Source organism: Oncorhynchus masou, unplaced genomic scaffold (assembly GCF_036934945.1).
Source record: "Oncorhynchus masou masou isolate Uvic2021 unplaced genomic scaffold, UVic_Omas_1.1 unplaced_scaffold_1462, whole genome shotgun sequence".
In the NCBI taxonomy this organism is placed as follows: Eukaryota; Metazoa; Chordata; class Actinopteri; order Salmoniformes; family Salmonidae; genus Oncorhynchus; species Oncorhynchus masou.
Genome location: NW_027004606.1, coordinates 43,651 through 70,713, shown reverse-complemented (window position 1 = coordinate 70,713; position 27,063 = coordinate 43,651). Strand labels below are relative to the sequence as shown.

Here is a 27,063-nt window from a genome sequence, read left to right as displayed (position 1 = left end):
TGTGTGTGTGTGTCTGTCTGTCTCTGTGTGTGTGCCTGTCTGTCTCTGTGTGTGTGCGTGTCTGTCTCTGTGTGTGTGCGTGTCTGTCTCTGTGTGTGTGCGTGTCTGTCTCTGTGTGTGTGCGTGTCTGTCTCTGTGTGTGTGCGTGTCTGTCTCTCTGTGTGTGTGTGTGTGTCTCTGTGTGTGTGTCTCTGTGTGTGTGTCTCTGTGTGTGTGTCTCTGTGTGTGTGTCTGTGTGTGTGTGTGTGTGTGTGTCTGTCTCTGTGTGTGTGTGTGTGTGTGTCTGTCTCTGTGTGTGTGTGTCTGTCTCTCTGTGTGTGTGTCTGTCTCTCTGTGTGTGTGTCTGTCTCTCTGTGTGGGTGTGTCTGCCTCTGTGTGGGTGTGTCTGCCTCTGTGGGTGTGTCTGCCTCTGTGGGTGTGTCTGCCTCTGTGGGTGTGTCTGCCTCTGTGGGTGTGTCTGCCTCTGTGGGTGTGTCTGCCTCTGTGGGTGTGTCTGCCTCTGTGTGGGTGTGTCTGTCTCTGTGTGGGTGTGTCTGTCTCTGTGTGGGTGGGTGTGTCTGTCTATGTGTGGGTGGGTGTGTCTGTCTATGTGTGGGTGGGTGTGTCTGTCTCTGTGTGGGTGGGTGTGTCTGTCTCTGTGTGGGTGGGTGTGTCTGTCTCTGTGTGGGTGGGTGTGTCTGTCTCTGTGTGGGTGGGTGTGTCTGTCTCTGTGTGGGTGGGTGGGTGTGTCTGTCTCTGTGTGGGTGGGTGTGTCTGTCTCTGTGTGGGTGTGTCTGTCTCTGTGTGGGTGTGTGTGTGTGTGTGTCTCTGTGTGGGTGTGTGTGTGTGTGTCTCTGTGTGGGTGTGTGTGTCTGTCTCTGTGTGTGGGTGTCTGTCTCTGTGTGGGTGGGTGTGTCTGTCTATGTGGGTGGGTGTCTGTCTGTCTCTGTGGGTGGGTGTCTGTCTGTCTCTGTGGTTGTGTGTCTGTCTCTGTGGGTGTGTGTCTGTCTCTGTGGGTGTCTGTCTGTCTCTGTGGGTGTCTGTCTGTCTCTGTGGGTGTGTGTCTGTCTCTGTGGGTGTGTGTCTGTCTCTGTGGGTGTGTGTCTGTCTCTGTGGGTGTGTGTCTGTCTCTGTGTCTGTCTGTCTCTGTGTCTGTCTGTCTCTGTGTCTGTCTGTCTCTGTGGGTGTGTGTCTGTCTGTCTCTGTGGGTGTGTGGTGGGAGGAGACAGTGGAGTTATGTGGTAATGTAGGGGGGAGACAGTAGAGTGATGTAGTAATGTAGGGGGGAGACAGTAGAGTGACGTAGTAATGTAGGGGGGAGACAGTGTAGTAATGCAGGGTGGTGGTAGGAGGAGACAGTAGAGTGATGTAGTAATGTAGGGGGGAGACAGTAGAGTGACGTAGTAATGTAGGGGGGAGACAGTGTAGTAATGCAGGGTGGTGGTAGGAGGAGACAGTAGAGTGATGTAGTAATGCAGGGTGTGTGGTGTCTGTCTCTGTGTGTGTCTGTCTGTCTCTGTGTGGTGTCTGTCTCCTTGGAAGACACTCTCCCTCCACACACACATTGTGTAGTGTGTGTGCCTGTGCTGGGCTTTCTGTTCTGCTGGTAGTGTGTGTATCTAACGTCCTCTCTTCTCTCCTCCTCCGCTGCCATGCTTCAGCCTAGTGACCTGCGCAAGCACCGCAGGAAGGTAATCTAGAGACCACGCTAGTTCCTGCTCTCTCCCTGCCTGCCTGCACCTTCCCAACCATAACCTGTAGTCTAGTCTCTACACCCCCCCCCTAAAACGTGACTTCCCAACCCCACACTCCCTAACTTCCTCAAACCTTGACCCCCCCGTCCCCCCGTCACGCGTGTCTCACCTCTACACTTCCCAAACCCTGAGTGTCTTGAACATCCTGAAATGAACATGTCACAAAGCGAGGGGAGACGGTTATCTTCTTAGCCTAGTGGTTAGAGCATTGGACTAGTAACCGAAAGGTTGCAAGTTCAAATCCCCAAGCTGACAAGGTACAAAATCTGTCGTTCTGCCCCTGAACAGGCAGTTAACGCACTGTTCCTAGGCCGTCATTGAAAATAAGAATTTGTTCTTAACTGACTTGCCTAGTAAAATAAAGGTTAAATAAAAAATAAAATAAAAGGTTGAAGAACTAGTCTGTCATCTCCTCTGTTCTCCTCATCCACTCAATACAGAGAGGGAAGAGACGCTTTTTAAAAGCTCTCCTCCTCAACCCCCTTTTCCCGTTAGAAGACAGTGACTGACTGAGTGTCCCCATGTTATGTCTAGTCTGCCCAGGACGACAAGACCACAATCCAGTGTGAGACGTCTCCTCCCACCACCCCGCGCTCCATGCGCCTGCACAAGGGGGCCAGCCACACTGCCAGCCATGAGGACATCAGGGACATCCGCAGGTAGGAAGCCCCGTTCTGCCTAACCAATATATCACTCTGTTTTCTACAATAGCCATGTTTCTCTCCATCTCTCCTTCTGTCGTTCTCTTATCTGTCCGTTCATCCATCCCTTCATCCCTCTGTTTCTGATATTTCCCCTTCTCTTTCTCGCTCCCCCTTCTCTCTCTCGCTCCCCCTTCTCTTTCTCGCTCCCCCTTCTCTTTCTCGCTCCCCCTTCTCTCTCTCGCTCCCCCTTCTCTCTCTCGCTCCCCCTTCTCTCTCTCGCTCCCCCTTCTCTCTCTCGCTCCCCCTTCTCTCTCTCGCTCCCCCTTCTCTCTCTCGCTCCCCCTTCTCTCTCTCGCTCCCCCTTCTCTCTCTCGCTCCCCCTTCTCTCTCTCGCTCCCCTTCTCTCTCTCGCTCCCCTTCTCTCTCTCGCTCCCCTTCTCTCTCTCGCTCCCCTTCTCTCTCTCGCTCCCCTTCTCTCTCTCGCTCCCCTTCTCTCTCTCGCTCCCCCTCTCTCTTCTCTCTCGCTCCCCCTTCTCTCTCTCGCTCCCCCTTCTCTCTCTCGCTCCCCCTTCTCTCTCTCGCTCCCCCTTCTCTCTCTCGCTCCCCCTTCTCTCTCTCGCTCCCCCTTCTCTCTCTCGCTCCCCCTTCTCTCTCTCGCTCCCCCTTCTCTCTCTCGCTCCCCCTTCTCTCTCTCGCTCCCCCTTCTCTCTCTCGCTCCCCCTTCTCTCTCTCGCTCCTCCTTCTCTCTCTCGATCCCCCTTCTCTCTCTCTCGCTCCCCCTTCTCTCTCTCGATCCCCTTCTCTCTCTCGCTCCCCCTTCTCTCTCTCGCTCCCTCTCTCTCCCTCCCCTTCTCTCTCTCGCTCTTCTCTTTAACAGTAGAGGAACTCTCGCTCCCCTTCTCTCTCTCTCCCTCCCCTCGCTCCCCTTCTCTCTCTCGCTCCCCTTCTCTCTCTCGCTCCCCTTCTCTCTCTCTCTCTCTCGCTCCCCCTTCTCTCTCTCTCTCGATCCCCCTTCTCTCTCTTCCTCTCACCCCTCCTCTCTCTGTCTCAGTATGACCACCCTACAGGACGGCCAGGGTAGTAACCCCAGCAGCAGTAACAGCAGTCAGGACTCTCTGAACAAGGCAGCCAAGAAGAAGAGCATCAAGTCCTCCATTGGGCGCCTCTTCGGCAAGAAGGAGAAGGGTCGACCAGGCCCCCCAGGGAGCAAGGAGTCCCCTGGCAGCCAAGGTCAGTCCCCTGGCAGCCAAGGTCAGTCCCCTGGCAGCCAAGGTCAGTCCCCCCCCCCCCCCCCTAAAACATGCCTGCTGGTTCAAGTTCATTAGGCAGCAAACAGAAGAAAACAAGCTGAAACCGGAAGGGACTACCTGCACTGACTTTAACCTCTGACCCTCCATCTCTCCTCCCAGCTGGTACCCCCGAGGCAGAGACCTCTCCCCAGGATGCACTGGGGCTGGGCAAACTAGGCGGCCCCGCTGAGAAGAACAGGAAACTGCAGAAGAAGTAGGTGTTTCCACATCTTGTCACCACTTCTGTCAGTGACGCAACATAGATACGTCAGTAGTGGTACTGGTGGAAGACTGGTTCCATCTAGTTAACAGTAGGGACTGGTTCCATCTAGTTAACAGTAGGGACTGGTTCCATCTAGTTAACAGTAGAGAGACTGGTTCCATCTAGTTAACAGTAGAGGGACTGGTTCCATCTAGTTAACAGTAGAGGGACTGGTTCCATCTAGTTAACAGTAGAGACTGGTTCCGTCTAGTTAACAGTAGAGAGACTGGTTCCATCTAGTTAACAGTAGAGAGACTGGTTCCATCTAGTTAACAGTAGAGAGACTGGTTCCATCTAGTTAACAGTAGAGAGACTGGTTCCATCTAGTTAACAGTAGAGGGACTGGTTCCATCTAGTTAACAGTAGAGAGACTGGTTCCGTCTAGTTAACAGTAGAGGGACTGGTTCCATCTAGTTAACAGTAGATGGACTGGTTCCGTCTAGTTAACAGTAGAGACTGGTTCCGTCTAGTTAACAGTAGAGGGACTGGTTCCGTCTAGTTAACAGTAGAGGGACTGGTTCCGTCTAGTTAACAGTAGAGGGACTGGTTCCGTCTAGTTAACAGTAGAGGGACTGGTTCCGTCTAGTTAACAGTAGAGGGACTGGTTCCGTCTAGTTAACAGTAGAGGGACTGGTTCCGTCTAGTTAACAGTAGAGGGACTGGTTCCGTCTAGTTAACAGTAGAGGGACTGGTTCCGTCTAGTTAACAGTAGAGAGACTGGTTCCGTCTAGTTAACAGTAGAGGGACTGGTTCCGTCTAGTTAACTGTAGATGGACTGGTTCCGTCTAGTTAACAGTAGAGGGACTGGTTCCGTCTAGTTAACAGTAGAGGGACTGGTTCCGTCTAGTTAACAGTAGAGGGACTGGTTCAGTCTAGTTAACAGTAGAGAGACTGGTTCCGTCTAGTTAACAGTAGAGAGACTGGTTCCGTCTAGTTAACAGTAGAGAGACTGGTTCCGTCTAGTTAACAGTAGAGAGACTGGTTCCGTCTAGTTAACAGTAGAGGGACTGGTTACATCTAGTTAACAGTAGAGGGACTGGTTCCATCTAGTTAACAGTAGAGGGACTGGTTCCATCTAGTTAACAGTAGAGGGACTGGTGGCAGCTTGACTGGTGTTTTCTGCTTCCATCCAATAGATATGAACCTACTCAATCAACCATAGATCTTGCTGTACTAGAGAGGTCAATCTTGCTCAGATAGGTCTGGTTGATGGCTCCAGCCATGCTGCTGTTTATGCTTGTGTGTTCTATATGTTTGTTGTAGATCTGACCCCAGCACTGTAACAGCCCTGTGTTGCTCTATGCTCACCCTGCCGTGCAGCACACTGCCACTCGCTCTCTCGCACACAGCTCCATGCTGTCCCTCCCTGGGTCCTGGTCTCATGTCCCCTCTCCATGCTGTCCCTCCCTGGGTCCTGGCCTCATGTCCCCTCTCCATGCTGTCCCTCCCTGGGTCCTGGTCTCATGTCCCCTCTCCATGCTGTCCCTCCCTGGGTCCTGGTCTCATGTCCCCTCTCCATGCTGTCCCTCCCTGGGTCCTGGTCTCATGTCCCCTCTCCATGCTGTCCCTCCCTGGGTCCTGGCCTCATGCTCCATGCTGACCCTCCCTGGGTCCTGGTCTCATGTCCTCCGCTCCATGCTGACCTTCCCTGGGTCCTGGCCTCATGATCCATGCTGACCCTCCCTGGGTCCTGGTCTCATGTCCTCCGCTCCATGCTGACCTTCCCTGGGTCCTGGCCTCATGCTCCATGCTGACCCTCCCTGGGTCCTGGTCTCATGTCCTCCGCTCCATGCTGACCTTCCCTGGGTCCTGGCTTCATGCTCCATGCTGACCCTCCCTGGGTCCTGGTCTCATGTCCTCTGCTCCATGCTGACCTTCCCTGGGTCCTGGCCTCATGCTCCATGCTGTCCTTCCCTGGGTACTGGCCTCATGCCCCATGCTGTCCCTCCGAGGGTCCTGCACTCATGTCCCCTCTCCATGCTGCCCCTCCCAGGGTCCTGGTCTCATGCCCCCTCTCCATGCTGTCCCTCCCAGGGTCCTGGCCTCATGTCCCCTTCTCCATGCTGTCCCTCCCTGGGTCCTGGTCTCATGCCCCCTCTCCATGCTGTCCCTCCCTGGGTCCTGGCCTCATATCCCCTCTCCATGCTGTCCCTCCCTGGGTCCTGGTCTCATGTCCCCTTCTCCATGCTGTCCCTCCCAGGGTCCTGGCCTCATGCCCCATGCTGTCCCTCCCTGACCTCATTCCCCATGCTTGGTCCTCCCCAGGTCCTGGTCTCATGCCCCCACCCCATGCTGTCCCTCCCTGACCTCATGCCCCATGCTGTCCCTCCCTGGGTCCTGGTCTCATGCCCCCGCCCCATGCTGTCCCTCCCTGACCTCATTCCCCATGCTGTCCCTCCCTGGGTCCTGGTCTCATGCCCCCGCCCCATGCTGTCCCTCCCTGACCTCATGCCCCATGCTGTCCCTCCCTGGGTCCTGGTCTCATGCCCCCGCCCCATGCTGTCCCTCCCTGACCTCATGCCCCATGCTGTCCCTCCCTGGGTCCTGGTCTCATGCCCCCGCCCCATGCTGTCCTTCCCTGGTCTCATGCCCCATGCTGTCCCTCCCTGGTCTCATGCCCCCGCCCCATGCTGTCCTTCCCTGGTCTCATGCCCCCTCCCCATGCTGTCCCTCCCTGGTCTCATGCCCGTCCCGTCCACACAAACTCGATCTGCCGTCATACAATTCACTGCAGCTCCTCAGCCACACTGCCAGGATGTGATTTTGTAAGGGCCAGTTTCCCGGTCTCCTGTTAATGAATGCTTGTTAGTGGAGAGCTGGACTCTACCTGTGTCTGGGAAACCAGCCCTGTGTGTTTGTACAGCTTCATGCTTCTAGTTCAGCTTGATGTGATGCAGTGTATCAGCCAGGCTTCCATTTCACTTTCATTCATTTTTCTGAACTAATGTCCCCTTTTTTCCTTTAGGTAATCAAGGGGTGACTTGATCATAGCTGTAGAACTTTCAAATATAAGGCGGTTGAATTAGTTTTGTGTTTTGAACCTAACATTTAATGACACTTTTGATAGATCTACGTTAGTTTGATACAGTCAAAGACTGGTAATCGCCACCAGGAGTCCAAGCTTTTCTCATTGGCCATCGCCACCAGAGTCCAAGCTTGGTTCTCATTGGCCATCGCCACCAGTCCAAGCTTGGTTCTCATTTGGCCATCGCCACCAGGAGTCCAAGCTTGGTTCTCATTTGGCCATCGCCACCAGGAGTCCAAGCTTGGTTCTCATTTGGCCATCGCCACCAGGAGTCCAAGCTTGGTTCTCATTTGGCTCGCCACCAGGAGTCCAAGCTTGGTTCTCATTTGGCCATCGCCACCAGGAGTCCAAGCTTGGTTCTCATTTGGCCATCGCCACCAGGAATCCAAGCTTGGTTCTCATTGGCCATCGCCACCACGAGTCCAAGCTTGGTTCTCATTTGGCCATCGCCACCAGGAGTCCAAGCTTGGTTCTCATTTGGCCATCGCCACCAGGAGTCCAAGCTTGGTTCTCATTTGGCCATCGCCACCAGGAGTCCAAGCTTGGTTCTCATTTGGCCATCGCCACCAGGTCCAAGTTGGTTCTCATTTGGCCATCGCCACCAGGAATCCAAGCTTGGTTCTCATTTGGCCATCGCCACCAGGAGTCCAAGCTTGGTTCTCATTTGGCCATCGCCACCAGGAGTCCAAGCTTGGTTCTCATTTGTCCAAGTCCAAGCTTGGTTCTCATTTGGCCATCGCCACCAGGAGTCCAAGCTTGGTTCTCATTTGGCCATCGCCACCAGGAGTCCAAGCTTGGTTCTCATTTGGCCATCGCCACCAGGAGTCCAAGCTTGGTTCTCATTTGGCCATCGCCACCAGGAGTCCAAGCTTGGTTCTCATTTGGCCACCATTGGTTCTCATTTGCCGCCACCAGGAGTCCAAGCTTGGTTCTCATTTGGCCATCGCCATCCAAGCTTGGTTCTCATTTGGCGCCACCAGGAGTCCAAGCTTGGTTCATTTGGCCATCGCCACCAGGAGTCCAAGCTTGGTTCTCATTTGGCCATCGCCACCAGGAGTCCAAGCTTGGTTCTCATTTGGCCATCGCCACCACGAGTCCAAGCTTGGTTCTCATTGGCCATCGCCACCAGGAATCCAAGCTTGGTTCTCATTGGCCATTCTCCAAGCTTGGTTCCATTGGCCATCGCCACCAGGAGTCCAAGCTTGGTTCTCATTGGCCATCGCCACCAGAGTCCAAGCTTGGTTCCATTGGCCATCGCCACCAGGAGTCCAAGCTTGGTTCTCATTTGGCCATCGCCACCACGAGTCCAAGCTTGGTTCTCATTGGCCATCGCCACCAGGAGTCCAAGCTTGGTTCTCATTGGCCATCGCCACCAGGAGCTCTCCTATGCCTAGTTAGGTTATTTTTAATTGGCTTCAGTTCTTTTTATTTAGCTGATTCTGACTCTTATTTCATCCCTCTCTCATTCCATCTGTAGTCCAACGACAGGGTGAGTCATCTCCTCCATGTTGCTTGTTGCTTTGCCCTCTTTGGCTCTAAACAGTTGGCTTCATGCTGCCCTCACCAGCTCTCCTCACCAGCTCTCCTCAGACCTGATGTGTTTTCCTCTCTGCTATACCTACAGTACCATCTCAACTAACAGGAATGTGTCCTACCTGCTGTTTTTACAAAGCTTTCTCTGAGCCTCTTCCGGTGTTAAAGTTCTAGGATGATCTTATCAGGGTTGGTGTCAATTCCATTTCAGTTCAGAAAGTCAACTCAATTCCAAAATGTCCTAATTTGAAAAGCACGGTAGAGAATTGGATTTTCAGTGTACTTCCTGAATTCAAATGTTATTTTTGTCACGTGTTTGGTAAACACAGATGTAGACTAACAACCCCGGAAGTGACCACTGAGACACGGAGTCAGTCTTGCCAGGTTTCTAGGTCAGATACTAGTGGGATCTTTCCACAGGTTAATGCGATGCTGCTGTTAGAATGAAGTAGTGGATGGGGCCATCTTGTGGACCAAAATATATCACACACAAAAATAGACCAACTATCTGAAGGTTTTTTTCCATGTATTTTGGTGCATGTATTCTGTCCTCTACTGACTGTTGTCTTATGGATGCATTCTAACACACGTTTTCCCCTAGTATTGAACCGTTGTGTGAACTCCATTTCCCATGATGCCTTTAGTCTGTTGGCCACAAAGATACTGGTTATGTAACAGTGGCTTGGAAATAAAGGTGGGTCTGTTCTAGACTGAGGAAACAGGAGTCGTCCACCAAATGTATTGATTTTAAATGGGACTCCTGCCAAGCTTTGAAGTGGTCAACAGCTTTTAAACTTCTGACCTGTTTACATGGCCAGAATGTTCTGGAAATTATCTGGGGTTGGTCTTTCTCTCCCTCTCCCTCTCTCTCTCTCTCTCTAGGTCTGACCTGCCGCAGGGTTAAAATCCTCAGCTTTCTCTCTCTCTTACCTCGGCATGTTTACAACCGTGTGTGTGTGCATGTGTGTGTGAGGTACTGTGTTTTCATGGTGTGCAGGTTGAGGTGTGTGTTAGGTGAAACGGGCTCGCTCTCTCTCTGTGTGTTTGTGTGTGTGTGTGTGTCTCTCTCTCTCTAACCACGTGTGTTGTTATAGGCATGAGTTGCTGGAGGAGGCTCGCAGGCAGAGTCTTCCCTTCGCCCAGTGGGATGGCCCTACTGTAGTCGTCTGGCTGGAGGTGAGACACACACACACACCATCACTCTCATATGTACACACACACACCATCACTCTCATATGTACACACACACACCATCACTCCCATATGTACACACACACACCATCACTCTCATATGTACACACACACACCATCACTCTCATATGTACACACACACACCATCACTCTCATATGTACACACACACACCATCACTCTCATATGTACACACACACACCATCACTCTCATATGTACACACACACACCATCACTCTCATATGTACACACACACACCATCACTCTCATATGTACACACACACACCATCACTCTCATATGTACACACACACACCATCACTCTCATATGTACACACACACACACACCATCACTCTCATATGTACACACACACACACACCATCACTCTCATATGTACACACACACACACACACACACCATCACTCTCATATGTACACACACACCATCACTCTCATATGTACACACACACACCATCACTCTCATATGTACACACACACACCATCACTCTCATATGTACACACACACACCATCACTCTCATATGTACACACACACACCATCACTCTCATATGTACACACACACACCATCACTCTCATATGTACACACACACACCATCACTCTCATATGTACACACACACACCATCACTCTCATATGTACACACACACACCATCACTCTCATATGTACACACACACACCATCACTCTCATATGTACACACACACACACCATCACTCTCATATGTACATCACTCTCATATGTACACACACACACACCATCACTCTCATATGTACACACACACACACCATCACTCTCATATGTACACACACACACACCATCACTCTCATATGTACACACACACATTCAAAACACAAAAATAACCCAATCCTTTCTCCTGGCCCCTCTGTGTCCTCCCCTGCCATCCTCTGTGTCCTCCCCTGCCATCCTCTGTGTCCTCCCCTGCCATCCTCTGTGTCCTCCCCTGCCATCCTCTGTCCCCCTCCCCTGCCATCCTCTGTCCCCCTCCCCTGCCATCCTCTGTCCCCCTCCCCTGCCATCCTCTGTCCCCCTCCCCTGCCATCCTCTGTCCCCCTCCCCTGCCATCCTCTGTCCCCCTCCCCTGCCATCCTCTGTCCCCCCCCTTGCCATCCCCTGCCATCCTCTGTCCCCCTCCCCTGCCATCCTCTGTCCCCCTCCCCTGCCATCCTCTGTCTCCTCTGTGTAGCTGTGGGTGGGGATGCCAGCCTGGTACGTGGCGGCGTGTCGTGCCAATGTGAAGAGCGGTGCCATCATGTCTGCCCTGTCGGACACAGAGATCCAGAGGGAGATTGGCATCAGTAACCCCCTGCACCGCCTCAAACTGAGACTGGCCATCCAGGAGATCATGTCTCTCACCTCCCCTCTGCCCCCCCGACCTCCAGAACCGTAAGAGAGAGACACACACACACGCACACACACACACACACACACACAAGAGAAAACGAACACGGCCACACACACACACACACACACACATATATACATACACACACACACCAAAGATACTGGTAGCTCCAAAGTTAAGACCGTCCAAAGAAGTCCAGTGCAGCCGTGGACCCTGGAGGGCCCTGCCCTCTTCTTCCTCTCCTCACCACCTGATTGGAGCATGCTGCTGTCACTCCTCTAACCAGCTAATGGCGTTTCTCACTGTAACCTTTCCACCAATCAGAGTTCACGGAGCATCACTCACTCACAAAGGACTGCCCTGATTGGGGCCTCACTCTTTTTCTCTCTTTCTTTCTCTCTTTCTTTCTTTCTTTCTTTCTTTCTTTCTTTCTTTCTTTCTTTCTTTCTTTCTTTCTCTCTTTCTTTCTTTCTTTCTCTCTTTCTTTCTCTCTTTCTTTCTTTCTTTCTTTCTTTCTTTCTCTCTTTCTTTCTTTCTTTCTCTCTTTCTTTCTCTCTCTTTCTTTCTTTCTTCTTTCTTTCTTTCTTTCTTTCTCTCTCTTTCTTTCTTTCTTTCTTTCTTTCTTTCTTTCTTTCTTTCTTTCTTTCTTTCTCTCTTTCTTTTTCTTTCTTTCTTTCTTTCTTTCTTTCTTTCTTTCTTTCTTTCTTCTCTCTTCTTTCTTTCTTTCTTTCTTTCTTTCTTTCTTTCTTTCTTTCTTTCTTTCTTTCTTTCTCTCTTTCTTTCTTTCTCCTCTTTCTTTCTTTCTTTCTTTCTTTCTCTCTTTCTTTCTTTCTCTCTTTCTTTCTTTCTTTCTTCTTTCTTTCTCTCTTTCTTTCTTCTTTCTCTCTTTCTTTCTCTCTTTCTTTCTTCTTTCTCTTCTTTCTCTCTTTCTTTCTTTCTTTCTTTCTCTTTCTCTCTTTCTTTCTTTCTTTTCTTTCTTTCTTTCTTTCTCTCTTTCTTTCTTTCTCTCTTTCTCTCTTTCTTTCTTTCTCTCTCTTTCTTTCTTTCTTTCTTTCTTTCTTTTTCTCTCTTTCTTTCTCTCTTTCTTTCTTCTCTTTCTTTCTCTCTTTCTTTCTTTCTTTCTTTCTCTTTCTTTCTTTCTCTCTTTCTTTCTCTCTTTCTTTCTTTCTCTCTTTCTTTCTCTCTTTCTTTCTTTCTTTCTTTCTCTTTCTTTCTTTCTCTCTTTCTTTCTCTCTTTCTTTCTTTCTCTCTTTCTTTCTCTCTTTCGTTCTTTCTCTCTTTCTTTCTTTCGTTCTTTCTCTCTTTCTCTTTAACTCTTACTCTCTCTCTGAATCATGTGATGTGATAATAACACTGCTGTTTGGTCTTATTTTCCTTCCCGTCCTCCCTCTGTTCTTAATATAAACAAATCCTCACACCCCTGCCTCCCTCTCTTCACTCTCCTCCTCCCTCTCCTCTCCCTCCTCCCTTTCCTCTCACACGCTTGCATCACTGGTGACTCTTGGGGTTGTCACATGATCAGTCCACGGGGAACGTGTGGGTCACGCACGAAGAGTTGGAGTGCCTTGCAGCCACGCCCTCCACGGTTAGTCCCCCCAAGCCATTGGGCAGTCACTGGCGCAGGCGACTGGTAGTGATCTGGTTGGTAGTTGGGTGTTACTCCCTGTGTGTACTTTTCTCACGGCCCTGTTTGTCCATGTCTGTATCTTGGTTGGGGCTTTTGGTGTCAGTACGTGTGTTTCTGTGTGTCTGTCAGTTTGGTTGAAGGCTAAGTTCAGTACAGACTTAGCTTTTGAACAGAAATTACTGGTTAACATTAGATTTGTCTTGTCTTTATGTTTCAGGCCGTGTTGCATTACAACCTGTAATTTTAAATTGATTTATTTGGATTTCATGTAATGGACATACACAAAATAGTCCAAATTGGTGAAGTGAAATGAAAAAAATAACATGTTTCAAATTTAAATAAATTCAAGGGAAAGTGATGCGTGCATATCTATTCACCCCTCTTGCGATGAAGCCACTAAATAAGATCTCATGCAACCAATTACCTTCAGGAGTCACATCATTTGTTTTATTTAAGTGTCACATGATCTGTCACATGATCTCAGTGTATATATACCGCTGTTCTGAAAAGCCCCAGAGTCTACAACACCACTAAGGAAGCGGAACCATGAAGACCAAGGAGCTCTCCAAACAGGTCATGGACAAAGTTGTGGAGAAGTACAGATTAGGGTTGGACTATAAAAAGAAAATATCAGAGACTTTGAACATCCCACGGAGCACCATTAAATCCATTATTAAAAAATGGAAAGGATATGATACCACAACACATCTGCCAAGAGAGGGCCGCCCACCAAAACCTGCCAAGAGAGGGCAGCCCACCAAAACCTGCCAAGAGAGGGCAGCCCACCAAAACCTGCCAAGAGGGGCAGCCCACCAAAACCTGCCAAGAGAGGGCAGCCCACCAAAACCTGCCAAGAGAGGGCAGCCCACCAAAACCTGCCAAGAGAGGGCAGCCCACCAAAACCTGCCAAGAGAGGGCAGCCCACCAAAACCTGCCAAGAGAGGGCAGCCCACCAAAACCTGCCAAGAGAGGGCAGCCCACCAAAACCTGCCAAGAGAGGGCAGCCCACCAAAACCTGCCAAGAGAGGGCAGCCCACCAAAACCTGCCAAGAGAGGGCAGCCCACCAAAACCTGCCAAGAGAGGGCAGCCCACCAAAACCTGCCAAGAGAGGGCCGCCCACCAAAACCTGCCAAGAGAGAGCAGCCACCAAACCTGCCGCCCACCAAAACCTGCCAAGAGAGGGCAGCCCACCAAAACCTGCCAAGAGAGGGCAGCCCACCAAAACCTGCCAAGAGAGGGCAGCCCACCAAAACCTGTCAAGAGAGGGCAGCCCACCAAAACCTGCCAAGAGAGGGCAGCCCACCAAAACCTGCCAAGAGAGGGCAGCCCACCAAAACCTGCCAAGAGAGGGCAGCCCACCAAAACCTGCCAAGAGAGGGCAGCCCACCAAAACCTGCCAAGAGAGGGCAGCCCACCAAAACCTGCCAAGAGAGGGCCGCCCACCAAAACCTGCCAAGAGAGGGCCGCCCACCAAAACCTGCCAAGAGAGGGCCGCCCACCAAAACCTGCCAAGAGAGGGCCGCCCACCAAAACCTGCCAAGAGAGGGCAGCCCACCAAAACCTGCCAAGAGAGGGCCGCCCACCAAAACCTGCCAAGAGAGGGCCGCCCACCAAAACCTGCCAAGAGAGGGCAGCCCACCAAAACCTGCCAAGAGAGGGCAGCCCACCAAAACCTGCCAAGAGAGGGCAGCCCACCAAAACCTGTCAAGAGAGGGCAGCCCACCAAAACCTGCCAAGAGAGGGCAGCCCACCAAAACCTGCCAAGAGAGGGCCGCCCACCAAAACCTGCCAAGAGAGGGCCGCCCACCAAAACCTGCCAAGAGAGGGCCGCCCACCAAAACCTGCCAAGAGAGGGCCGCCCACCAAAACCTGCCAAGAGAGGGCAGCCCACCAAAACCTGCCAAGAGAGGGCAGCCCACCAAAACCTGCCAAGAGAGGGCCGCCCACCAAAACTCACAGGCCAGGCAAGGCAGGCATTAATCAGAGAGGCAACAAAGAGACCAAAGATAACCCTGAAGGAGCTGCAAAGCTCCACAGCGGAGATTTGAAGTATCTGTCCATAGGACCACTTGAAGCCGTACACTCGACAGAGTTCGGCTTTACGGAAGAGTGGCCAGAAAAAAAGCTATTGCTTAAAGAAAAAAATAAGCAAACACGTTTGGTGTTCACCAAAAGTGGGAGACTCGCAAAACATATGGAAGAAGGTACCCCTGTCAGATGAGACTAAAATTGAGCTTTTTGGCCATAAAGGAAAAGGCTGTCTGGTGCAAACCCTACACCTCTCATCACCCCAAGAATACCATCCCCACAGTGAAGCATGGTGGTGGCAGCATGCTGTGGGGATGTTTTTCATTCGCAGGGACTGGGAAACTGGTCGGACTAGAAGGAATGATTGATGGCGCTAAATACAGTTTCAGTCTTCCAGAGATTTGAGGCTGGGTCAGAGGTTCACCTTCCAGCAGGACAATGACCCTACGCATACTGCTAAAGCAACACTCGAGTGGTTTAAGGGGAAACATTTAAATGTTTTGGAATGACCTTGTCAAAGCTCATTCCAATTGAGAATCTGTGGTTTGACTTAAAGATCGTTGTACACCAGCGGAACCCATCCAACTTGAAGGTTCTGGGGCCGTTTTACCTTGATGAATGGGCAAAAATCCCAGTGGCTAGATGTGCCAAGCTTATAGAGACATACCCCAAGAGACATTCAGCTGTAATTTCTGCAAAAGGTGGCTTTGGGGGGGTGGACAGTGATGCACCCTCAAGTTTTCAGTTTTTTGTTGTTGTCTTGTTTGTTTCACAAGAAATAACATTTTGCATCTTCATAGTAGTAGGCATGTTGTGTAAATCAAATGATACAAACCCCCCCCCCAAAAAATCAATTTTAATTCCAGGTTGTAAGGCAATGACATGGCAAAGACAAAATGCCAAAGGGGTGAATAGTGAATACTTTTGCATAATAAAACTGTATTTCATTTAAACACTTTTGCTCAATGCTATATTTCCAGTCCTGTTTCAACCTGGGATTTACTAATACATGGATGCTTCAACGGGTCAAATAGTGGTATTAGATCCTATTAAAATGAATTCTAGATCAATCCCAGGTTCATTGAGAACAGGACGCCAATGTAGCCTAAAGCATGAGCTGTTGGTTGCATGTCCAGTTGGTCTTAACATTAACACTGGTTAAGTAGCATGTTGATGTTGAGCTGCCGAACCCAGCACTGCCACAGTCACTAACTCTAACCCGCTTCTCTTCTCTCACCATGCTAACCATGCTAACAACAGGAGGATGACGAGGGCAGCTGGGCCCAGGTTTGCACACCCCTGTCTGTCTCTTTTCTCTGGCTGTGGTAGACGACGACGACATTTCACCTTATTTCAGTTGGACAGATATTTTATTTTTATTTTTGTTTCCTTGCACGGATGCTCTGACAACAGTATGGCTCTTGGTCTCCGATACTTTAGTCAGCTGCACATTTTAACCTGCAGGTAAATCTGGAGGTATCGGAGACAGGATATTGCAGCTAGAATAATGTAGTTATACACATTGTGATATGGCTTCTTCATCCAACTCTTGTGGTGGCGGACAGCCATTGACTCAGATGTCCTGTTTAGAAGCCACAGACAGGACAGGAGAGATTTATTAGGAGCCTCTGCTGTTTAGAAGTTGTTTACAGTGGGGCTACTTCCTTCCCCTCCCCCACCTATCAGAACACACATCAGTCTAGTTCTCTGACCTCCCACCTATCAAAACACAAATCAGTCTAGTTCTCTGACCTCCCACCTATCAGAACACACATCAGTCTAGTTCTCTGACCTCCCACCTATCAAAACACAAATCAGTCTAGTTCTCTGACCCTCCCACCTATCAGAACACACATCAGTCTAGTTCTCTGACCCTCCCACCTATCAGAACACACATCAGTCTAGTTCTCTGACCTCCCACCTATCAGAACACACATCAGTCTAGTTCTCTGACCCTCCCACCTATCAGAACACACATCAGTCTAGTTCTCTGACCCTCCCACCTATCAGAACACACATCAGTCTAGTTCTCTGACCTCCCACCTATCAGAACACACATCAGTCTAGTTCTCTGACCTCCCACCTATCAGAACACACATCAGTCTAGTTCTCTGACCTCCCACCTATCAGAACACACAAATCAGTCTAGTTCTCTGACCTCCCACCTATCAAAACACAAATCAGTCTAGTTCTCTCACTGTCCCTAGTTCTGTGGTCGTAGCTGCTCTTAAACCTGCTGTAACTTACACACAAACATGAATGTACAGACACGTGCACACTCTAGATTTTAACGGGGTGATTTCCACCTAGCCTTTTTCTTTCATAGCGATGGTAGCCACCCCCCCACTAACTTTTGACTCTTCATTAGACTCCAAACACAGTCTGACCTAGCCCTGTCCCTCCCTCCCACAGACGCTGGCGTATGGAGACATGAACCATGAGTGGATTGGTAACGAGTGGCTGCCCAGCCTGGGTCTGCCCCAGTACCGGTCCTACTTCATGGAGTCCCTGGTAGACGCACGCATGCTGGACCACCTCACCAAGAAGGACATGAGGGGACAGCTTAAAATGGTGGACAGTTTCCACAGGTAAAAAGATCAAAATGGTGGACAGTTTCCACAGGTAAAAAGATCAAAATGGTGGACAGTTTCCACAGGTAAAAAGATCAAAATGGTGGACAGTTTCCACAGGTAAAAAGATCAAAATGGTGGACAGTTTCCACAGGTAAAAAGATCAAAATGGTGGACAGTTTCCACAGGTAAAAAGATCAAAATGGTGGACAGTTTCCACAGGTAAAAAGATCAAAATGGTGGACAGTTTCCACAGGTATTAGGAACCAAAATGGTGGACAGTTTCCACAGGTATTAGGAACCAAAATGGTGGACAGTTTCCACAGGTATTAGGAACCAAAATGGTGGACAGCTTCCACAGACATTAGGAACCAAAATGGTTTACAGTTTCCGTAGGTAAGAGCCAAAATGGTGCCATGGACAACGAGGGTTGTTAATTTTGTTTCTGTCTCAATGTTTAACCAGTCAATGTGTCTGTGTAACAGGAACAGTTTCCAGTGTGGGGTGATGTGTCTGAGGAGACTGAACTACGACAGGAAGGAGCTGGAGAGGAGGCGTGGCGAGACCCAGCGGGAGCTGCAAGGTAACAGCTGGGATAACGGTGAGAGAAAATGACAGTCGACCGAAGGGAGAAATGACCACACTGTTCAGATTCACTCATCATTTAGTTAGCGTTGTTAGCTTAGCGTTGCTGAGCTATGGGAGAAACTGAAGTGTCAGCTACGCTAAGCTAATTACGCTAAGCTAATAACACTACGGGAGAAACTGAAGTGTAAGCTACGCTGAGCTAATAACGCTATGGGAGAATCTGAATTGTCAGCTACGCTAAGCTAATAACACTATGGGAGAATCTGAAGTGTCAGCTACGCTAAGCTAATAACACTATGGGAGAATTGCAAGTGTCAGCAACGCTAAGCTAATAACACTATGGGAGAATTACAAGTGTCAGCTACGCTAATCTAATAACACTATGGGAGAATTACAAGTGTCAGCCACGCTAAGCTAATAACACTATGGGAGAATCTGAAGTGTCAGCTACGCTAAGCTAATAACACTACGGGAGAATCTGAAGTGTCAGCTACGCTAAGCTAATAACACTACGGGAGAATCTGAAGTGTCAGCCACGCTAAGCTAATAACATTACGGGAGAAACTGAAGTGTAAGCTACACTGAGCTAATAACACTATGGGAGAATCTGAAGTGTGCAGTATTTTTCCTTCTATTGTGTCCATAGACACATTTAGAAATGATAGGTTTGTTTGTACATTGGATTTCTTTGGACTTTTCCTCCGGATTTATTTCCCGATCATATCAACGTTTTTCTAGCACATAGAGGAATAATTCCCAGCTCTACTACACTAGGGGGGGGCAGGCCAACAAAATGTCAACTTAATTTCAGTCCTTCCTGATTTAAAAAAATAATAATAATAAATAAATTCTCAGAGGAATTATTTTGACTGTCTCTTTGGATGTGTTCCCTGATCATTCCCCAAACGATTCTGTACCAGCTGGTTACCATTTTGTGTACCCTGAGCAGACGTGCTGGTGTGGAGCAACGAGCGTGTGATCAGCTGGGTACAGGCCATGGGGCTGAAGGAGTACAGTAACAACCTGCTGGAGAGCGGCGTGCACGGAGCCCTGCTGGCCCTGGATGAAACCTTCGACCACAACGCCCTGGCCCTGCTGCTGCAGATCCCCACCCAGAACACACAGGTAGGTACACACACACACTACCAGCATTGGTGGGTGGCGGTGAACCACCCTGGCAGTCAAACGGCGCTCCCAGCTGAGACGTCAGCTCTCGTCTCCTCCTCTCCGAAGAGAGAGGAGACACACTCATTCATCGACTGTCTCTTTCTCTGTCCCTCCTTCCTGTGTTGTAGGCGAGAGCAGCTCTGGAGAGTGAGTACAACAGTCTACTGGCCATCGGTACAGAGAGGAGACTGGATGAGGTGAGACACACACATATGATGGACCACACACACACACACTTTCTAAAGCTCACACACATACCACACACACACACACTCACTCACTCACTCACGAGCACACACACTCTCTCACTCACTCACTCACGAGCACACACACACTCACTCACGAGTACACACTCACGAGCTCACTCACTCACGAGCACACACTCACTCTCACACACTCACTCACTCACTCTCACACTCACTCACTCACTCATGAGCACACACACTCACTCACTCACGAGCACACACACACTCACAGACACACACACACACACACGTGCGGACACACTCGCACACTCACTCACTCGCACACTCACTCGCTCACTCACTCACACACACTTTCTAAATCTCTCCTCCATGTATATCCACATCCTTATCTCCTTCCTGCTTCCTCCTCTCTCTGAATCTCTTCCAGGAGGACGATAACAACTTCCGGCGCGCCCCCTCCTGGAGGAAGAAGTTCCGGCCCAAAGACACCCGGGGGATGTCCCCGGGCTCAGCCGACACCCTGCCCGCCAACTTCAGACTGACCAATAGCAACGCAGCGTCCCCCTCCACGCAGCCAAAAAGGAGCCACATGGACGGTAGGACAAGGGGGTGGGTCCCACGGGGAATGAGGGCTCGTTGTGTCTGTGTGTGTTTAGGCATGGCACCGCTGCGCCTTTATCTCGGTCTTGTTACGCAGACCGATACACAATATGCTTTCAACAATGGGTTCGTGTTTCCCCAGCTCTAGTGTGTGTGGTGGGTGTGTTATGCCGGAGATTGTGAGTGACTAACTAACAGCATGTTTCTGCATGTGGTTTTGCTGTGGGGATGTAGGGAGTCAGTCTGCAATACAGAGGCTGGACACTGCCACAGTCAGGACATACTCCTGCTAACACGACACAGTAAGTTTACACACACACACGCGCACGCGCACACACACACACGCACACACTTCACAGTGGATCTCTTCTGTTCAAGCAGCTTCTTGTGCCTCTGCGGTCTTGGCTATATTAACGCATGTCTACGCTCCTCTCCTCTTTCTCTCCTCTATTCTGTCATCTTCATCTGCTGCTTTTCTGCCTCTCTTTCTCTCTGTCTGTCTGCCTCTCTCTACCTCTGTCTTTCTCTCTCTCTCTCTGTCTGCCTCGCTCGCTCTCTCTTTCTCTCTGCCTCGCTCGCTCTCTTTCTCTGTCTGCCGCTCTCTCTCTCTGCCTCTCTCTGTCTGCCGCTCTCTCTCTCTACCTCTCTACCTCTTTCTCTCTCCTCTTGTCTTAGTTGATCCTCATTATTTCTATAGGTGACTGCTGGTTGGAGGATGAGGGGTGAGCTCCCCCCCCCATCAGGAGCAGCTGCTGCCCCTGCAAGGACAGAGTTTTATTGTTATCACAGCGATAAAAGAAGTAGCAACCACATCACCAATCTCCGTACTAGAGGGCCCGTGTCCTAGATGTATCAATCCTTATTGTTCTATTTATGTTAGCAAGCTGGTGGGACATTGGAATGATTTTAGATTTATGTATCTGTTACTTCCCCCGTCTCTCCCGCCTCAATGGAAATGTCCCTATTTTCTAAAAAACTGTTCCAACTGTGTCCTTATCAAGGTTAACTCTCAGATGTAACTGAATGTTTTTAGATGGTCTGGAGTTTGTATATTTTTTCAACAGACATTATCTAATCATTTTATATATATATATATATATATTCCTGATCTTGTATTGACCAGATGTATGTTTTTATTTCTCTGTCCTCTGTTGTTTTTAATCATTGAACTGATGATCGAGTGACTTTAATAAGTGACTTTCTATCTGAATTGGACCCCATTTCCCTTCGACCCCAGCCTGTTATCTTCAAGCGTATCCATGGTGATTATTTGTAAATGCAGCTCTTCTAGGACAATGAGAATATGTGAATATCAGAAATATTGCTGGAGTTCTGACTGACATTGTTTCACCAACTGCTACAACGCTGTGGTCGCTAAGCACCGGGCGGACCGTAACCACAACAAGGTCCTAGGTAACTGTGACGACAGGTGACACGTGAAACAACTCTCTTTGTTTTTTTTTTCCTGTGAAACCAAACCTGTAGAAAGACTGAAACAAAAGCCATAAACAGTAGTGAAGACCAGGGCTGTTTTCAGATGCATCGCTTGGTAAGAGACCATTCCACTGTGTTCTCCAGTCAACCTCGCATGCCCAAACTCTCCATTCCTCTTTTCCTCCTTCCCTTCATCCCTCTCTTTTCCCTGCCTTCCCCCTGGAGCGCGCTAACGGGAGGCCAGACGTGCGTGAAGATCAACTCGCTTGTACCTGAGCCGAAAGCGTGGCGGCTCTACTATCGACGGACCAAGTCCACTGTGGCCTAAACTGATCCCAGCGACTAGCTACTCACCCGAGGTGGAGCGATCTACCCTCAAACCTTTAACCAACTCTTTTTACTACGGACACTTCTAATTAAGCCTGATGGGGTTTTTTCTTACCTTATTTCTCTGGCTGTCTTATTTATTCGTCATCTCCGTCGTGTTTGTTGCTTTCTCAGTTTTGATTTGTAGGAGTTGCCATTTTTTTTTAAAGCTGTTTCTGAGTGTTTTAACACAGGTTGCTGTGGCAATACTTTTTCAAGACAGATAATGTCGCGGAAGCAAAGACTTCCTTTCCACCCTGCATTAGTTCCGTTATTCCCTTTGTGATTTAGTCATTTTATAATGCACAATGCAAATGCTATTATTATTATTTTTAATCTTCCGTTTTCCCCATTTTATTCTCCTGCTCTGGTAACAAAATGATGTACAGTCTGAGTACTTAACTATTTTATCACAGTATTATTTATGGATTACTTTCAATAAAATACTGAAACTTATTTTCCACTGCCAATAAAAAGCTGAAGTCTTTGTGTTTTTAATGCATCTCTTGCCTTAACACGACTGGAAAGACTAGAAACACCTTCCAGTGACTCGCCTTAACACGACTAGAAACACCTTCCAGTGACTCGCCTTAACACGACTAGAAACACCTTCCAGTGACTCGCCTTAACACGACTAGAAACACCTTCCAGTGACTCGCCTTAACACGACTAGAAACACCTTCCAGTGACTCGCCTTAACACGACTAGAAACACCTTCCAGTGACTCGCCTTAACACGACTAGAAACACCTTCCAGTGACTCGCCTTAACACGACTGGAAAGACTAGAAACACCTTCCAGTGACTCGCCTTAACACGACTGGAAACACCTTCCAGTGACTCGCCTTAACACGACTAGAAACACCTTCCAGTGACTCGCCTTAACACGACTAGAAACACCTTCCAGTGACTGGCCTTAACACGACTAGAAACACCTTCCAGTGACTCGCCTTAACACGACTAGAAACACCTTCCAGTGACTCGCCTTAACACGACTAGAAACACCTTCCAGTGACTCGCCTTAACACGACTAGAAACACCTTCCAGTGACTCGCCTTAACACGACTGGAAAGACGAGAAACACCTTCCAGTGACTCGCCTTAACAGACTGGAAAGACTAGAAACACCTTCCAGGGACTTGCCTTAACACGACTAGAAACACCTTCCAGTGACTTGCCTTAACAGACTGGAAAGACTAGAAACACCTTCCAGTGACTCGCCTTAACAGACTGGAAAGACTAGAAACACCTTCCAGTGACTCGCCTTAACACGACTAGAAACACCTTCCAGTGACTCGCCTTAACACGACTAGAAACACCTTCCAGTGACTTGCCTTAACACGACTGGAAAGACTAGAAACACCTTCCAGTGACTTGCCTTAACACGACTAGAAACACCTTCCAGTGACTTGCCTTAACACGACTGGAAAGACGAGAAACACCTTCCAGTGACTTGCCTTAACACGACTGGAAAGACGAGAAACACCTTCCAGTGACTTGCCTTAACACGACTAGAAACACCTTCCAGTGACTTGCCTTAACACGACTGGAAAGACTAGAAACACCTTCCAGTGACTTGCCTTAACACGACTGGAAAGACCTTCCAGTGACTTGCCTTAACACGACTAGAAACACCTTCCAGTGACTCGACTTAACACGACTAGAAACACCTTCCAGTGACTCGCCTTAACACGACTAGAAACACCTTCCAGTGACTCGCCTTAACACGACTAGAAACACCTTCCAGTGACTCGCCTTAACACGACTAGAAACACCTTCCAGTGACTTGCCTTAACAGACTGGAAAGACTAGAAACACCTTCCAGTGACTCGCCTTAACAGACTGGAAAGACTAGAAACACCTTCCAGTGACTTGCCTTAACACGACTAGAAACACCTTCCAGTGACTCGCCTTAACACGACTAGAAACACCTTCCAGTGACTCGCCTTAACACGACTGGAAAGACTAGAAACACCTTCCAGTGACTTGCCTTAACACGACTAGCAACACCTTCCAGTGACTCGCCTTAACACGACTGGAAAGACTAGAAACACCTTCCAGTGACTCGCCTTAACACGACTGGAAAGACGAGAAACACCTTCCAGTGACTTGCCTTAACACGACTGGAAACACCTTCCAGTGACTCGCCTTAACAGACTGGAAAGACTAGAAACACCTTCCAGTGACTTGCCTTAACACGACTGGAAAGACGAGATACACCTTCCAGTGACTTGACTTAACACGACTAGAAACACCTTCCAGTGACTCGACTTAACACGACTAGAAACACCTTCCAGTGACTCGCCTTAACACGACTAGAAACACCTTCCAGTGACTCGCCTTAACACGACTAGAAACACCTTCCAGTGACTCGCCTTAACACGACTAGAAACACCTTCCAGTGACTTGCCTTAACAGACTGGAAAGACTAGAAACACCTTCCAGTGACTCGCCTTAACAGACTGGAAAGACTAGAAACACCTTCCAGTGACTCGCCTTAACACGACTAGAAACACCTTCCAGTGACTCGCCTTAACACGACTAGAAACACCTTCCAGTGACTCGCCTTAACACGACTGGAAAGACTAGAAACACCTTCCAGTGACTTGCCTTAACACGACTAGCAACACCTTCCAGTGACTCGCCTTAACACGACTGGAAAGACTAGAAACACCTTCCAGTGACTCGCCTTGGAACACGACTGGAAAGACGCCAGAAACACCTTCCAGTGACTTGCCTTAACACGACTGGAAACACCTTCCAGTGACTCGCCTTAACAGACTGGAAAGACTAGAAACACCTTCCAGTGACTTGCCTTAACACGACTGGAAAGACGAGATACACCTTCCAGTGACTTGACTTAACACGACTAGAAACACCTTCCAGTGACTCGACTTAACACGACTAGAAACACCTTCCAGTGACTCGCCTTAACACGACTAGAAACACCTTCCAGTGACTCGCCTTAACACGACTAGAAACACCTTCCAGTGACTCGCCTTAACACGACTAGAAACACCTTCCAGTGACTTGCCTTAACACGACTAGAAACACCTTCCAGTGACTTGCCTTAACAGACTGGAAAGACTAGAAACACCTTCCAGTGACTCGCCTTAACAGACTGGAAAGACTAGAAACACCTTCCAGTGACTCGCCTTAACACGACTAGAAACACCTTCCAGTGACTCGCCTTAACACGACTAGAAACACCTTCCAGTGACTCGCCTTAACACGACTGGAAAGACTAGAAACACCTTCCAGTGACTTGCCTTAACACGACTAGCAACACCTTCCAGTGACTCGCCTTAACACGACTGGAAAGACTAGAAACACCTTCCAGTGACTCGCCTTAACACGACTGGAAAGACTAGAAACACCTTCCAGTGACTTGCCTTAACACGACTGGAAACACCTTCCAGTGACTCGCCTTAACAGACTGGAAAGACTAGAAACACCTTCCAGTGACTTGCCTTAACACGACTGGAAAGACGAGATACACCTTCCAGTGACTTGACTTAACACGACTAGAAACACCTTCCAGTGACTCGCCTTAACACGACTAGAAACACCTTCCAGTGACTTGCCTTAACACAACTAGAAACACCTTCCAGTGACTTGACTTAACACGACTGGAAAGACTAGAAACACCTTCCAGTGACTTGACTTAACACGACTAGAAACACCTTCCAGTGACTTGCCTTAACAGACTGGAAAGACTAGAAACACCTTCCAGTGACTTGCCTTAACACGACTGGAAAGACGAGAAACACCTTCCAGTGACTTGACTTAACACGACTAGAAACACCTTCCAGTGACTCGCCTTAACAGACTGGAAAGACTAGAAACACCTTCCAGTGACTTGCCTTAACACGACTAGAAACACCTTCCAGTGACTTGCCTTAACACGACTAGAAACACCTTCCAGTGACTTCCCTTAACACGACTAGAAACACCTTCCAGTGACTTGACTTAACACAACTGGAAAGACTAGAAACACCTTCCAGTGACTTGACTTAACACGACTAGAAACACCTTCCAGTGACTTGCCTTAACAGACTGGAAAGACTAGAAACACCTTCCAGTGACTCGCCTTAACACGACTGGAAAGACTAGAAACACCTTCCAGTGACTTGCCTTAACAGACTGGAAAGACTAGAAACACCTTCCAGTGACTTGCCTTAACACGACTAGAAACACCTTCCAGTGACTCGCCTTAACACGACTAGAAACACCTTCCAGTGACTTGACTTAACACGACTAGAAACACCTTCCAGTGACTCGCCTTAACACGACTAGAAACACCTTCCAGTGACTTGACTTAACACGACTAGAAACACCTTCCAGTGACTTGACTTAACACGACTAGAAACACCTTCCAGTGACTTGCCTTAACAGACTGGAAAGACTAGAAACACCTTCCAGTGACTCGCCTTAACACGACTGGAAAGACTAGAAACACCTTCCAGTGACTCGCCTTAACACGACTGGAAAGACTAGAAACACCTTCCAGTGACTCGCCTTAACAGACTGGAAAGACTAGAAACACCTTCCAGGGACTTGCCTTAACACGACTAGAAACACCTTCCAGTGACTCGGTTGGTGGTTTGTAGTTGTACACCACTGTTTGTCCTGACGAGGGTTCCCCTGCTGACTTTGATTAGACATGATGACAAGGGTTCCCCTGCTAACTTTGATGAGACATGATGAAGAGGGTTCCCCTGCTAACTTTGATTAGACATGATGACGAGGGTTCCCCTGCTAACTTTGTTTACACATGAAGGGGAGGAAAATACAGAAACACTGTCATTTGTGGTTCACAGGGTTGAAATATTCTGGTAACTTTACTTAAATGTCCCATGTTTCCTCCAGAAATCCTGGTTGGACGATTCCAGATTTCTTGTTTATTTCTGTGAATTTGAAGAAAGTTACTGGGATTTTACAACCCTGGTCGCTCAGTTGGCGCTTGGCAATGCTTTGGATTCAGCGTTGTCAACTTTTTATTTGGAAATTATATTTGCCAAAGGGGTTGCAAGGAAATGTAGATTTTTTTTTAGCCGTGTGTTTGCAGCCCGATTCACAAAGCCCTCGTGAATTTCACAGTGAACATGAAGGTAACGAGTAACCGATGATCTTTATAATTGCAATGAGCTGTCATCAAGATCTCTTTCTGTGGTTAAAGAGGCCATCTAGTGGGAAATGATGTGGTCATGACCTTTCAATACAGACTAAAATAGCCATTTCACTTCATCCCAATTGTTTCAAATGAATTGCTCTATTAAATAACTGCTTTGTTTTATGGTGTAAAATGTAAATATTTTTCCTCTTCAGTTCTTTGTACCAGTTTGGCACCTATAGTTATTGTTTGGGCTAAACCTTCCTACTGAACAATTCATGACTCCTTCAATTCTGTTCCAAACCTCGCGGG

At 48.8% G+C, this 27,063-nt stretch overlaps 1 protein-coding gene across 1 annotated transcript in view; it reads left to right on the top strand.

Moving 5' to 3' along the window:
* The window catches only part of LOC135530934 (liprin-alpha-1-like), a 90,328-nt gene extending 68,200 nt beyond the window's left edge, over positions 1-22,128 (top strand). Inside the window, 16 exon segments of the mRNA XM_064959101.1 lie at positions 1,641-1,670; positions 2,268-2,392; positions 3,429-3,607; positions 3,787-3,880; positions 9,581-9,662; positions 10,896-11,064; positions 11,067-11,095; positions 12,577-12,639; positions 15,971-15,997; positions 17,123-17,298; positions 17,766-17,863; positions 18,818-18,993; positions 19,164-19,232; positions 19,669-19,837; positions 20,076-20,143; positions 20,517-22,128. Coding sequence (XP_064815173.1) covers positions 1,641-1,670; positions 2,268-2,392; positions 3,429-3,607; positions 3,787-3,880; positions 9,581-9,662; positions 10,896-11,064; positions 11,067-11,095; positions 12,577-12,639; positions 15,971-15,997; positions 17,123-17,298; positions 17,766-17,863; positions 18,818-18,993; positions 19,164-19,232; positions 19,669-19,837; positions 20,076-20,134 — 1,545 coding nt within the window. The 3' untranslated portion in view covers positions 20,135-20,143; positions 20,517-22,128.
* The last annotated feature ends 4,935 nt before the right edge of the window (positions 22,129-27,063 follow it).